At 44.3% G+C, this 12,570-nt stretch overlaps 2 protein-coding genes across 4 annotated transcripts in view; both read left to right on the forward strand.

Annotated features, from left to right (window-relative positions):
- Nucleotides 1–1,081: 1,081 nt before the first annotated feature.
- On the forward strand, nucleotides 1,082–2,182 carry LOC134067953 (C-C chemokine receptor type 1). Its single transcript, XM_062523446.1, has one exon. The coding sequence runs from the start codon at nucleotides 1,082–1,084 to the stop codon at nucleotides 2,180–2,182; it is 1,101 nt and encodes a 366-aa protein (XP_062379430.1).
- Nucleotides 2,183–3,548: 1,366 nt separating this feature from the next.
- The window catches only part of mapkbp1 (mitogen-activated protein kinase binding protein 1), a 53,591-nt gene continuing 44,569 nt past the window's right edge, over nucleotides 3,549–12,570 (forward strand). Inside the window, exons 1-3 of one of the 3 annotated variants that reach the window (XM_062522900.1) lie at nucleotides 3,549–3,777; nucleotides 3,922–4,035; nucleotides 8,527–8,618. In XM_062522900.1, coding sequence (XP_062378884.1) covers nucleotides 3,922–4,035; nucleotides 8,527–8,618 — 206 coding nt within the window. In that variant the 5' untranslated portion in view covers nucleotides 3,549–3,777. Of the gene's footprint in view, nucleotides 4,036–7,229; nucleotides 7,377–8,526; nucleotides 8,619–12,570 lie in introns of those variants that run through there. The other 2 variants (XM_062522899.1, XM_062522901.1) reach the window with 2 other exon arrangements.

The following is a 12,570-nucleotide window of genomic DNA, read 5'->3' on the forward strand; positions in this document are numbered from 1 at the left end:
CCCACCTAGATTTCTTTTCAGGGAGATACTAGTCTGGAACACCATAATTCACTAACATTTCCATCAGACTCCAAAAAGGTCAGGACAATCAGCAATGAGTGGGGATGGCGGAAAGTGGCTGTGGTAAATGGTAGTAGCAAGGCCTACAAACATCACAAATTGCAGTCGGAAGAATATGTCAATTTATGTACAGCAAAGGTAGACCTATCCACATTATTTACTGCCTGCCGATGCTGTTTCCTGTCAGTTTGTAACGTTTAGGGGGAAGTAGGAAGGGAAGAATCCTGATCGATAGGTTATATAGGTTGTACCAATGATTTCAGAGTTAACACTACTGTGTGTCCACATTCGTCACCATGCTAGTGTTGGAAATGTTTCCCAAACTTGAGTCCTGTCTTGTCCTATCCTATTCACAAAGTGTGGATGAATCTGGTTTTAACCAGGCAACAATTTATTAGTTGTAACACTGCAATGCACCCATTGTTACAGACAGTTAAAATGACCTGCACCTTTCACACGTGTTTTGTAGTCAACAGCCACTAACAATTGTTCTGGAAAAAACTTGGACTAATATCCATGTACACTAACCCTCAGTTGTGATGTTCTTGACATTTACATGGTACCTTTGAGATTGGTTATGGGGGGTGTAATTAAAATCTGATGACCTTCATGTAATGCTCTCTAAAAGCTTGAGTGAATTTTAGTTTCATGCAATCCCAAGCGACACAAAAGGACAGGAGACGGGGGTTTATAAACCCGGAGTAACAATGTGTTTGTGCCTTTGATCCTCAACTTCTTCTGATGGTGAGTTGTGTGGCATGTCTGTAGCACTGCATCTAGAAACTGAAAACCTCTTCAGTTCATCTTACATCTTATACTGATTTTAGACTTTTAAACTGCATAAGAATCAACTTGTTTTTAAACTGATTCTATGAAATAAAAATAGGAAGCATTCTCTTTTAGGCAATGCTAGTGTCACTATTGTTGAGGTAACTATCTTCAATCTCTTCAGGTTGCCTAATTCCTGACAATGTCTGAGCTAAATAACAGCGCATATTGGGCATGGACAAAAAATTGCACCATGTTAAGGGACTTGAGCCTGCCTCTGGTGCCTTATATGGACTGTAAATCCAACCGCCTGTACTTGGCCAGTGTCATTCCTCCCATCTTCTACATGTTGACTCTCTTGGGCATAGTCGGGAACCTGGGAAGTGTTTGGATCTGCCTGATTCACAACCGACCCTGGAGCATCGGCTCCATCGGGGTCCTGAACCTGGCACTGTGTGACCTGGCCTACCTGGTCTCTGTCGTACCCTGGGCGGTCTACATGAGCACGGACTACCACTGGACAATGAGCGAGTCCATGTGCATCCTGGTGAAGATCATATACTTTGTGGGGCTCACATCCAGCACCATGTTCATCTGTGCCATCAGCATTGACCGATTCCTGGCCATCGTGTTCCCCCTGGAGTCACGCATGATCCGCACGCCACGCAACGCCGTCCTGGTCTCCCTGCTCCTGTGGGCCATCACTATCCTCCTCATCTACCTCAGCCACCCTAACATCCTCTACTGGGTGCGCAGGAGGGACAAGATCCCCTTTTGTGGGGCGGTGGTCATTTCGAGGTACAGATCCACGGGGGCCACCTACAACCTACTGTCCTACTACTCTGTCCAGGTGTCTGTTCCCCTGTTGCTGGTCATCCCGTGCTATGTGAAGATAATGGCCCGCATGAAGCAGTCCCGGCAGCAGTGGAGTCAGGGTGGCGGTGGGGGTGGCAGCATTCATGGTCGGGACAAGACCATCTGGCTGATCTCAGTCTTCATTGCCAACTTCCTGGTGTGCTGGGTGCCGGGGCAGTTGCTGCACATCGTGGCCTGCATCATCTTCTTCACGCTCAACGACTGTAACAACACATGTTGGGTGGCACACGTGGTGAATCTGCTAATTGAGGCGTCACAGTTGCTGCAAGTCCTGAACGCTTGCCTGGATCCACTTATTTACCACACTCAACAGGGATTTGGGGAAATGGTGCGCAAGGGAGTGGACCGGGTGATGAGCCAGGGAAGGAAGTTTTGGCACATGGCAAAGAAAGAAGACTTTGGAGGAAAAACTGTGGAGCCCATCAGTGTGATCAAAATCAACAGCAGTCCTAAGAAAAAGAATAAGCTTGTTGGATGAAGTATGATTAAATGTAGGCTACTTTCCAAAGGGCTCATGTAACTGTAATTTGATTTAGATAAAATGCATTCTGGAGATGTGGTCAAGGTGTCATTTTAAGTAACTTAATCAAATATATGCATGTTTATTTAAAGGTAGCTTATAATCAATAAAAGTTGTATTTCCTCTCTGCCTGGCTGTCCTTTTTTTTTTTTTTTTCCCAGTCCCCTGGCCCCCCAATAAACCCATACTGCTTCTTATTCCAAAATCTAATTCTAATTTACTTTCAAAAGACAAGCGTTCGAACCATCATAAGCTTTATATAACAACCTAATTTGTCTTAAGGTCCTTACACACCAATTAGAAGAAGGAACGTGGCATGGTAAGTTGGAAATTAGGCAGCGCCGCATAAATTATTACAGTCTATGTCAAATTATCTGAGTACCATGTGTAAAGTCTTACTTCGTCACTAGGGGGCAGTGCTGTTGCTTTTAAGATGCAACTGGTTCTCTTGTAGGATGGTGAAGGGAAGGATGTAGTTGTGAAGACCACCATCTGATCGAAGTAGACACTTTACGAGGTTTATATATGTTGAATATTGCGTTACATGTAGGGCTGTGTACAGTTAAGTCAAAACCTGCATATCTGTAATTTGGGGTTCTGAGAGAAAGCTCTGCAAACAACTGATCAGCTGATCACAGACATGCGCCTGCTCTGTAACGTTGAGCAAGTTTTACATGCTGTTAGCAAGCTAATTCCAGATTTAATATATCTATGCCTGCCTTAACTGATTATACCACATCACATGCCTCAGTCTTTCCATCTGGGTGGATTCTGGTGAAGCACTGAAGAGACGCGAATTGTAAATCGTTTAAAACCTTCATTTCGCTAGCCACATACATTAGCTGTTTTGATACGAAGCTGGCTAGCTCAGTGCTTTTTTTCTGGACATACAGTAACGTCAGAGCCAGTTTATCTCTGGTAACGTTAGATTCATTCATGCCAGCTGCTAGAGACGAAGAGGAATGCAGGTTATATGTTATGAGCCTGGCCTAAGCCTGTGAATAAGAATATAATGGCAAGCTGTCAGAAAGATCTAAATCAAAGGTTGAGGTGAATTGTTTAGTTTATGATCAAATAGCCTCTCTGTTGGAAAGGATTTACGCCATCATAGCAAATGAGTTGAATGTGTAGCTAATGTCTATCAAAACGAGTGCCGAAAATCATATTCATTCGTCCAGGGTAAAGCTACTGTGAATACACCGGCTCGCAGCAGACAGCTGTAGCAAAGGATTTTTTTTCTCAGAGGCTTTAAGGGCTTCCGACCAACCAGATACAGTGCTGTGCTTTGCTGCTGCGTCGCTAAACGTGTTTGTCTGATTATAGGAGACGAGGAGGAGGAGATGGCACAAGACGCAGTTGGGCTGCGGAGTTCTATGAGCTGTTCATCAAAGAATCGCAGACTTTAGAAATGAAACATGGTTAATTTCTCTAAAATGCATTCAATGGAAACAGCATACTCGCGGGAGTCGACTAGGACCTGCACAACGGTCGGACAACATTCAGACACATTGGTTTCATAGGACGACGATAGCTAACCTGGTCTCAGTCCCAATGTACGGGCATATTAGGAAATATTATGAATAACTGGTTTTAATATAATAGGTAGCTACTACCCGTCTTTTGAGTTCCCCTCTGGACTATTTGAAGAGCTGTTTGGACTCATGAATTCTTCATTTATTCTTGACAAAAATTCCAAGATGACGGTGGAAGGTTCTACAATTAAAAGTCGGATTAAAAGTCTGCTGCGTTCACCATCTATAAAGCTGAGAAGAAGTAAACCTGGGAACAACAAGGAGAATCTCTCTAACAAGGTATGTAAGCTTAACCAGCTAGCCATATAGCTGACCAACCATCCGAACGCATTCGCCGGCAATATTGTCTACGATGCCGCATAGCCTACTCTACTGTATGTTACCATTTGCCAATTGCCCCATCTTTTGAACTTACACGATTACGAAACAGACTGTCTCGATATCTTATGTTACCCAAGCAGTTCTTTTAGAAATCAGCTGATTCTTGTAGTGTAATGAAATTTGACAGCTATTTGACAGGTTCGGATATTTTACCATTGTCAGTCAGACCATTTTCTAGGATGAAGGATGAAGCTTGATTGCAAGGTTGTCCTCTAGCCACGTTGTTGATGCATCGCCTAGTTTCTGCACAGGCAGAGAAATATGCATGATTCCCCCATTGGTGATCATGTCATTGATAAAGTATTGGCACAAGTAGCCTATAGGCACACACACACACACACACACACACACACACACACACACATACACACATACACACACACACACACACACACACACACACACACACACACACACACAGACAGACACAGACAAACAAACACCGTCCAGAAACTGCTGAATGGGAGTGAGGAGACTTTGTGTTTGGCACATGCTTTTGCCTGCCAGCTTGCAGACGTGCATGCTGTGGCCTATTAGGAGGATTCAATAACACCTTCTTAAAGACTCTGGGGTACCCTTTCAGTCAGTTGGCACTTTTTAATATGAAAACGGCATCTGCTTAAACCTAGGAAGATGTTGTAAACTAGAATCAAGGTTTAATCTTTTCTATGATTTGGCCGTTGAGACTGAACACACAGAGGTAAAATGTAAAAAAATATCACGAACCAGATGGGCTTCGTTTTGAAAAGATTGTTAATAAATCATCCCCTGTCAGTGGTGTGGCTATGTGTGTGGCTGCTAAGCCATGTCCTCCAGTCACTTTGAGAGTGTCATTCCTTCCTGATTGTCTGTGCAGTCCTACTTGGCGCACATAACTGCACTTTCCTGTCAAAGCTGTGGGGTGTTATTGATTTGAGAACTGTCTATGACCATGCCTCCTCAAGATAAATGGACTCATCACTCCAAATGTAAATGTACAGTTCCCACTGAAGGACTTTGGAATCAATCTTGGAATAAAATAAACCTGAAATGCCAAAATAACAGATCCTAGGCCTGTTATGCCTGCATAATCCTGTGGAGAGCTTTCAGTTACAGTTGTGCCTTATTGTCTCTCTGTCAGATTTGTCACAGATATTTGTATGACAGATATCTGTTTGTTGAAATGTGCCTACTCAACCAAGCAAGGCTGATTATTCACAAACAGATTGGAATTCATAGAATTTGTTATTTGATTCTCAAAACCACCATGCCTAATGATATTTCTTTTGATGATTTTACGTGATCGAGCAAGTAGTGGTTGCTGTCAGTCTGCGCGTTCTCTCTTTTGTGTCCATTGTTCTAAGTCCACAAAGCCAAAAGTTATTTTCATAGACAGACCATAATGACAAATATACAGGAAGTAGATTTCCATTTGTGGCATTGAGATACAAACGGTAAAGGTCATATTTTCTGTTATTGCATCCTGTATGAGGGATGTAATTTTCTAAACAATCCTGTCTAGTTGGATATTTACGCATAAATATGTAGCCTAGCACTTCACTTAGTGGTTGATTACCATGGAACAGTCTTTAAATCCATATCGGCTATTATATTACATTTTTTCGGATTTGGGACTTTCGGACTTTCTTTGTTATAGTGTGACAGAAGTGTAAATGAGGTACAAAATGTGAGTGAACATTTTAGCCAATTCCCAGAATTTGGCTAAATTAATCTTTTAAGCACATCCAATACACTAGTGCCACTGATAGGAGAGTGTGTAGGCTATTTTATTTTTCTATGTCAGAGCATGTGTGTGTGTGTGTGTGTGTGTGTGTGTGTGTGTGTGTGTGTGACTAATTTAGATTCACAGCAAGATATTAGGTGGATTTTAAAAGCTTGATGATAAACCTGCAGTTTGTATGAAAGGATGCCTTGCCAACAGAAATAGCCTGGATGTCTTTACAACTACCTCAGACAAAGGCTCCCCTCCAGAGTCTATCACCAGACAAAGGAAGATGAGCTTGAATGTGAATACTTATAGATCTGCAAGACCACCTCGAGGCAACTCTGATTTAGGCTAGAGAGTCGATAAGAAGCAGTCTTTCCTATCAGCACAGGGTGTTCTGTCTGGCTGGTCTATGTCTCAGTGGTATGTGTGTTATTCTCCGCCATTGGATGTAATGCCTTTAAGCAACACTGTATCCAAACTAACAACGAGAGTTTCAGCACCCAGGATTCACCTGAAAATGATTATGTTGTTATGTTGAAGGTTGGGCTTCAAACGATAGACATTGCTCTTACCTAGTAGACATAAAAAAAGATAAATAGTGATCCATGCACAAAACTTGATGCTGTTTTCCTATTTGGTCTTCTTCATGTAGGATTTTAAATCTTTAATCTGTACATTAGGCTATGTGTTTCAGGTTCTCTGTTTTTCAGTCTCGGGTTGCATGCAATAGGTACTTTTCTTCCCTCTTACAGTATGTAGGTCTTTGAAGTTTGTATACACCTGGCTCCACTTTTTCTAGCTTTTTGACTGGTGAAATTGAGGACAGAGTCAGCAGTGAGCTTCTTTGATTTATAGCAGAATAGGTCTGTGCAAAAAAAAAACCAGGCCATGTGTTTATCGCTGCTCAGTAAGCCAGGCACGCTAGCAAGGTTATTACCATGTGGCCCTGCTACAGGAGCACCAGAAATCACCTTGAGTCCATGACAAGCACTGAAAAGGGAGGGCGTGGAGTGGCGGTGTGTGCTTGATGAGACCTTGGCGATGAAAACACAAAATACGGGCTGCTGGTGGAAGCCGTGCAGTGTTTTCCACAGAAGTCAGAAGAAGTACGTTGTCATGTGATGAGCCTCCCTTGATCAACAAAAACAGTCAGCACAGCTGACACGTTCATTTGTGAGACACACAGTGACTGGGATGAACAGTGCTGTGTCCACGTGTTCGCTTAAGTTTATTTCTCTCTCTCTCTCTCTCTAGCTCTCTGTCTGCTTTCCCCTTCCTATAGTGAGTATGTGCATTCTTTTGTGAGAACAATGCACCTAACTTTTTAAATGGCTGATGGATTTGACCCAGACCTAGATCAGCTTGTTGACGTGGCGACACGAAGTGTCCAGTCAGGACTTACCCCTGGGCACAGCTGGACGCAGGCAGGGCTTCCCGTGGAAGGGGAAACGCACTGTGAGCTGCGAGTTTAAATGGGCACTTTGAGAAAATGCTGCAGCCGAGGAGAGTTTTTAAGCTCAGAGGACCCACTGTAAGTGCTGAGGCAAGCTAACGTTTGCTCGCTTTATCTAGCTTACTCTAAAGGTTGTTTTAATGCAGTGCTGGTGAAACAACCCAGCTGACACTTCTGATGATTTGAGGATTTTAACTTGCTTTTCAGGGCTTTTCTTGCCTTTAGCCTACACTATATTTCACTGTGCCTCAAATGTAAAGCACTTGTATTGCTGCATCATGTGTATGAAAGGTGCTATACAGCTCAGCTCTTTACTGTGGTTTGTAAGCTTCATATATGTTTTGCATATTTGCATGTGGTTAGCAGACCTTTAAGTTAAAAGCAGCATTATGTACAGTATGTTTGTTCCATGGGGACTAACCCCATGACCTTGTTTTTTTGGCTCTTTGAAAGAACTTTGATCTAGTAGTTGAGCTAGACTATAATTTTGTTGAGTATATGAAACAGATGGAGAAGGTGAATCCTGTGAATCCTGAAGTGACTGAACATTTTCAATTTAGATATCTTGGGATGTTTAAAAGATTATCTGTCAGCAAAGTTCCTCATGTCTTATTCCAGCTGGGTTGATTAAATCTGTAGCATGTTGTTCCTCATCATGTTACTGTACTTGGGCTAAAGTAGAGTCACTGCTCCCAGTCCATCAGTTGTCCAGATATCTTAACAAGTTACATAAGGCCTACTTGGCAATAGTGTTTGAAAGGCAGAGTTGATCAATGAGAGCTTCCGACGTGTTAAAACACTCAATATAAATCAACAAGGAACAAGGGAAGTGTGACCTACAGCACTGGAACAGTAAACTATGAAGCCCTTTTATGTGGAAATCTAGCATAGCTTTGTTGTTTCCAACTCCACTTTTTCCTTGTAAATATTGAGATAATAATCATACTTTTGAATCTTTCCTGCTTAGCTTTGTTGATGTCTTGGCAAATCACCATGGAACTGTGAACTGGTCTCTTAGTTACATTCCTCTATAAGCTTGCTTTGTGTGTCTCAGACTAGCTCGCCAAACATGCAAACGCTACCACAACAAAACAATCCAACTATCAGGTCAATGCTAGTCTCATGATAGCGACTGTTGTCAAGCTGTCCTCCATGCTTTGTCCACTGTTTGTGATAATACGGGTGGCCGTGTCCCTGTTGACGCCGTTCTCCCATGTTGCTTTCGCAGGTAACGCTCGAGAAGGTCTTGGGGATCACCACATTGGGGAACCGTGCGTTGGCCAGCGACCCGCGCTCAGGCCTGGTGGCCTACCCTGCAGGGTGAGTGTGAAGTCAGCAGCACTAACACACCGTTCACAGGAAACACAACAGAGAAAACGGCCAACAATAGATTCACTAAAGCGCCAAAGGAGATCAAAACCCAACAATATTTTCCATTGTAAGAGGGGGGGAAGACATGCTCTGCGTGATGCCATGCACGTTCTCTCTTGTGACTACTTGGGACAAATGTGAAAATGGATCTGGTCGGCTCCTTGGAGATTTCCGAGAGGCACTTGAATCAGTGGAGCAGTTTGCTGGTTTGAGAGATCATTATGTGTTGTGCTACTTGGTGACGGTTCAATGTTTTGTATACAGAATTCAGTGCCCAGATTTGACAGAGATTTGCTGAAGCTGCATTTTACGGTAGAGACAGAGCCACCGTTGTGCAGCATAGTGAATTGTCATTGCACGGTCTTGTTGTTAGCTGTGGCAGTACCGTATATAGATATTTTTCTTTACACACACACACACACACACACACACTCACACACACACACTCACACACACTGTTCCCTGTCAACTGTAAACTCAGTGTTCATTCTCTGTACTGGCCTTTTGTCAGTTTTTCCATTTGCCACTATTACACTTGTAATACATTCGTTGTCAGGCGAGACAGAATAAAAAAGCTCTGTAGTCTACAACCCTGCTCCTCCCCTCCCCCTTCTTTTCAAAGCATGCTTCAGGCAGGGATATCCCTGGTGAAAGACTGTTGAAGGAAAGAGACATGAATAAAAATGACAAAGGGAATTCTGAATGAACCCCAGCGCTGATCTGGAAACAGCCAGATGATTTAACTGGGCCCAGGGACTTGGGCTAGCATGGAGGCGATTCAACGGAAACTCGTCTCTCAGCACTCTCAGCTGTGCGTGTGTGTGTGTGTGTGTGTGTGTGTCTCTGTTTGAGAGTGTGTACGTGTGTGTGTGTGTGTGTGTGTCTCTCTGTTTGTGTGTGTGTGTTCGTGTGCGTGTGTATGTGCGTGTGTATGTTTATGTGTGTGTGTGTGTGTGTGTGTGTGTGTGTGTGTGTGTGTGTGTGTGTGTGTGTGTGTGTGTGTGTTTACCCATCAAGGGAAGCCATGTGGCGTGCTGCTGCTGCTGGAAGGAAACGCTGTCTCAGGCAGGAGGGGTTTAGCGCTCTGAGCTGGCCAGGCGTGAGCGAGTCCCTCGTGAGCTCCGCCGCAGAGACACGGGGAGGGAAATGCGTCTGCTGCCACACTCGACCTCAGAGGCTCCGGGGTTAATCCAGTGCTCACTAACTGCACACTCGTCCTCCAGAACCTGGGCTCAGTCACCGGCTCCAGTCTACAGTACATATCAGGCTTCACTGAAGAGATCAATCTGTTTGCCAATTAATTAAGTGATGCAAAGTCAACATATTGGTCAGTCAATGATCACCTGATTCTAACCAGCTGAAAGCTAATCAATGGTGTTTGGGGTAATGGAGAGAACTCGTGCTTTGATTTACAGTGTGCCTGGTACTCCCAGTACAAACACAGTATGTTATGCGTGTAATGTCCCACAGCATTCGTCCAAACAAAGAGTTTTGTCGCATTGGTAGCATATTTTTCTGTAGGACTATGTGAACTATTTGGAGAATGAATGGTATCCATTGTAACCCGTATAGTGGTCTACAGCAGAGGCTAAAACTGACCTTTATTTTGGATGAAGTAAACATTTTGTGTTCCGCTACATCCTGGCCTTTTTGAGCTGTACAGTAATTTAATTGTGTAACCTAAACAGGAGTTCCCTTCTAAGGCAGTCGAACTGGGAGTACTCTGTGTCCACATTGAAGATTTAATCACTGGTAACTTGGTTATCTGTGAATGGGTCCGCCCATGACGACGTCCAGTGCTTTTAATAGGTTGTTTTCAAAACCCCTCAGATCTCAGACGAGGGCCTTGGGACATACCAGACCATGAACTCTGACTCCAGACTCCTACAACATTACGACTCAAGAGACTACGGCTAAATGACTCCTGTTAGATTACAAAACAGTGTCTGTCCTTAGACAACTGAATTCAGTTTTGTGTCAGCATGTACTAGTTATATGTAATGGCCTTAGTTGGAATCTGAATTCCGCATGGACTTGAATGTGTCGTACAGGTTTTGCTAGTTCTCAGAAATGTTGTGCATCACATCCTTTCACTTTCTAAAGAGGCCAGGTTGTAGTAAGATTCGTGCGATGGGTGAGAGAGAGAGAGAGAGAGAGAGTAATAGAGAAAGAGAGAAAGAGAGAGAGACGGACAGCCCCCCCCGCCTGGCACATGGGGTTGCCGCTTAATCTCATTAAGCTTTGGTGCTCAGCTTGTGTAAAAAAAACAGTCCTCTCTCCTCTCTCCTCTCTCCTCGCCGGCCACTCGCCATCTCGTGAGTTCACGGTCCGCAGGGGAGCGTTCCCTTACGTACATCAGAGGACAGTCGGGCTACAGTAATGCGCCAGAGAGAAGCTCTGACTGGAACGTGATTCTGGGCCAGAACGTACTGTAGATGTAATGTCCAGACAAGCTACAGTAGCAAATATGCCAAGCTGACGAATTCCCATACGTGGGCGCTTGTTGTGCTCACCTAACCACACGTACACAAGCGCACACACACACACACACACACACACACACACACACACACACACAAGGTATGAGGATGTGTTAGTTTGAAAACTTGTTGGGACATACTGTAACACACGGAACAGGTACTGGGGGGTATTCCAAGTACGTGGTTTAGTATCTGGGTAAGTTAACTCAGAGGAAGTGGTAAACCTCCTAATAGAAGAGCTGTACCGCTTTATTCTCCTAACAAAACAATGCCATTGGGCTCTTGTTGTAGGAAGTTTACCACTTACTCTGAGTTAACTTACCCAGGTTTGTCACTAAACCACGTACTGGGAATACCCCCCAGATCCCTTGAGTAATCGGGTCCAGTATAGAAATAAATAAATAAATGCACGGAGCCTAGCTGTCAACAAGGACTCCCAAGTGCAGTCAATCAGTTCAGACAACTTGTAGCACCTTGGTAAGAGCGGTGCTGTGGTGTAGACCCGTGTGGGACCCCTGAGAGTCTTGGATCTGGACGCCATTAGGCTTCACTGTGTGTTTTTCATCTCAGCACGGCGTGAAATTGTGGAGCAACGGAGATCGATTGGCTTGGGAGAACGTCCACCTGGTTTTCTTGGGCCTTTTAGTTGATGATTGAAAGACACACACACACACACACACACACAAAGACACACAGACACACACACACACACACACATATGGTCTCACATCTGTGTGTGCACACAAGCCAGCTCTACATTTGATTATAAGCACTGTATTTGTGTGTGTCCACCGTCAAAGCAGAGTAGTTAAGTGGATTTTGCTGGAAGTTGCTGCGATGGCGTTCTTCTTTGAGGCTGTCAGTCTGAGGTCCTGGGTGGGCATACAGGCAATCCGATTGGCGGTGGACTGTTGACGGCACGCCGTTTATTTGAACCCCAATTTAGGCTGCAGCTCTCTGCTCTATTGTAACCCACCCTCGTTCTGCCCCCCTCCCTCCCTCCCTCCCTCCCGTTAATGCACTGTCAGCAGCTTATGGATTTGCTCAGGGACTCACAGTTGCTATCTGGCTGTTTCTGAGCAGGAACATGTGTGTGTATATGTGTGTGCGTGTATGTGTGTGTGTGTGTAAAGGGTCAATCGGCGAGCTCTTGCAGCTGTCGAAGAAGAAACTGGCCCTCTAGGGTATTGGCCAATAGGATTGTAGAGTGCAGTGATTCCATTACCAAGCCTGCACGGCTTTGTTGGAGTTGCTAAACGAATGCAATTGACTCGGAGAATGCAACCAGGCTCCAGAGCCCACTGTGTGCTGCCTGTGAAACACTCGCTACCACACACACACACACACACACACACGTTCATGGCCATAGTCAAATCTCTCCATGGCAATGGGTCATTTCGCTGCAGCGTTTTCCACTTCTC

This window comes from Sardina pilchardus, chromosome 20 (genome assembly GCF_963854185.1).
Source record: "Sardina pilchardus chromosome 20, fSarPil1.1, whole genome shotgun sequence".
NCBI lineage: Eukaryota > Metazoa > Chordata > Actinopteri > Clupeiformes > Clupeidae > Sardina > Sardina pilchardus.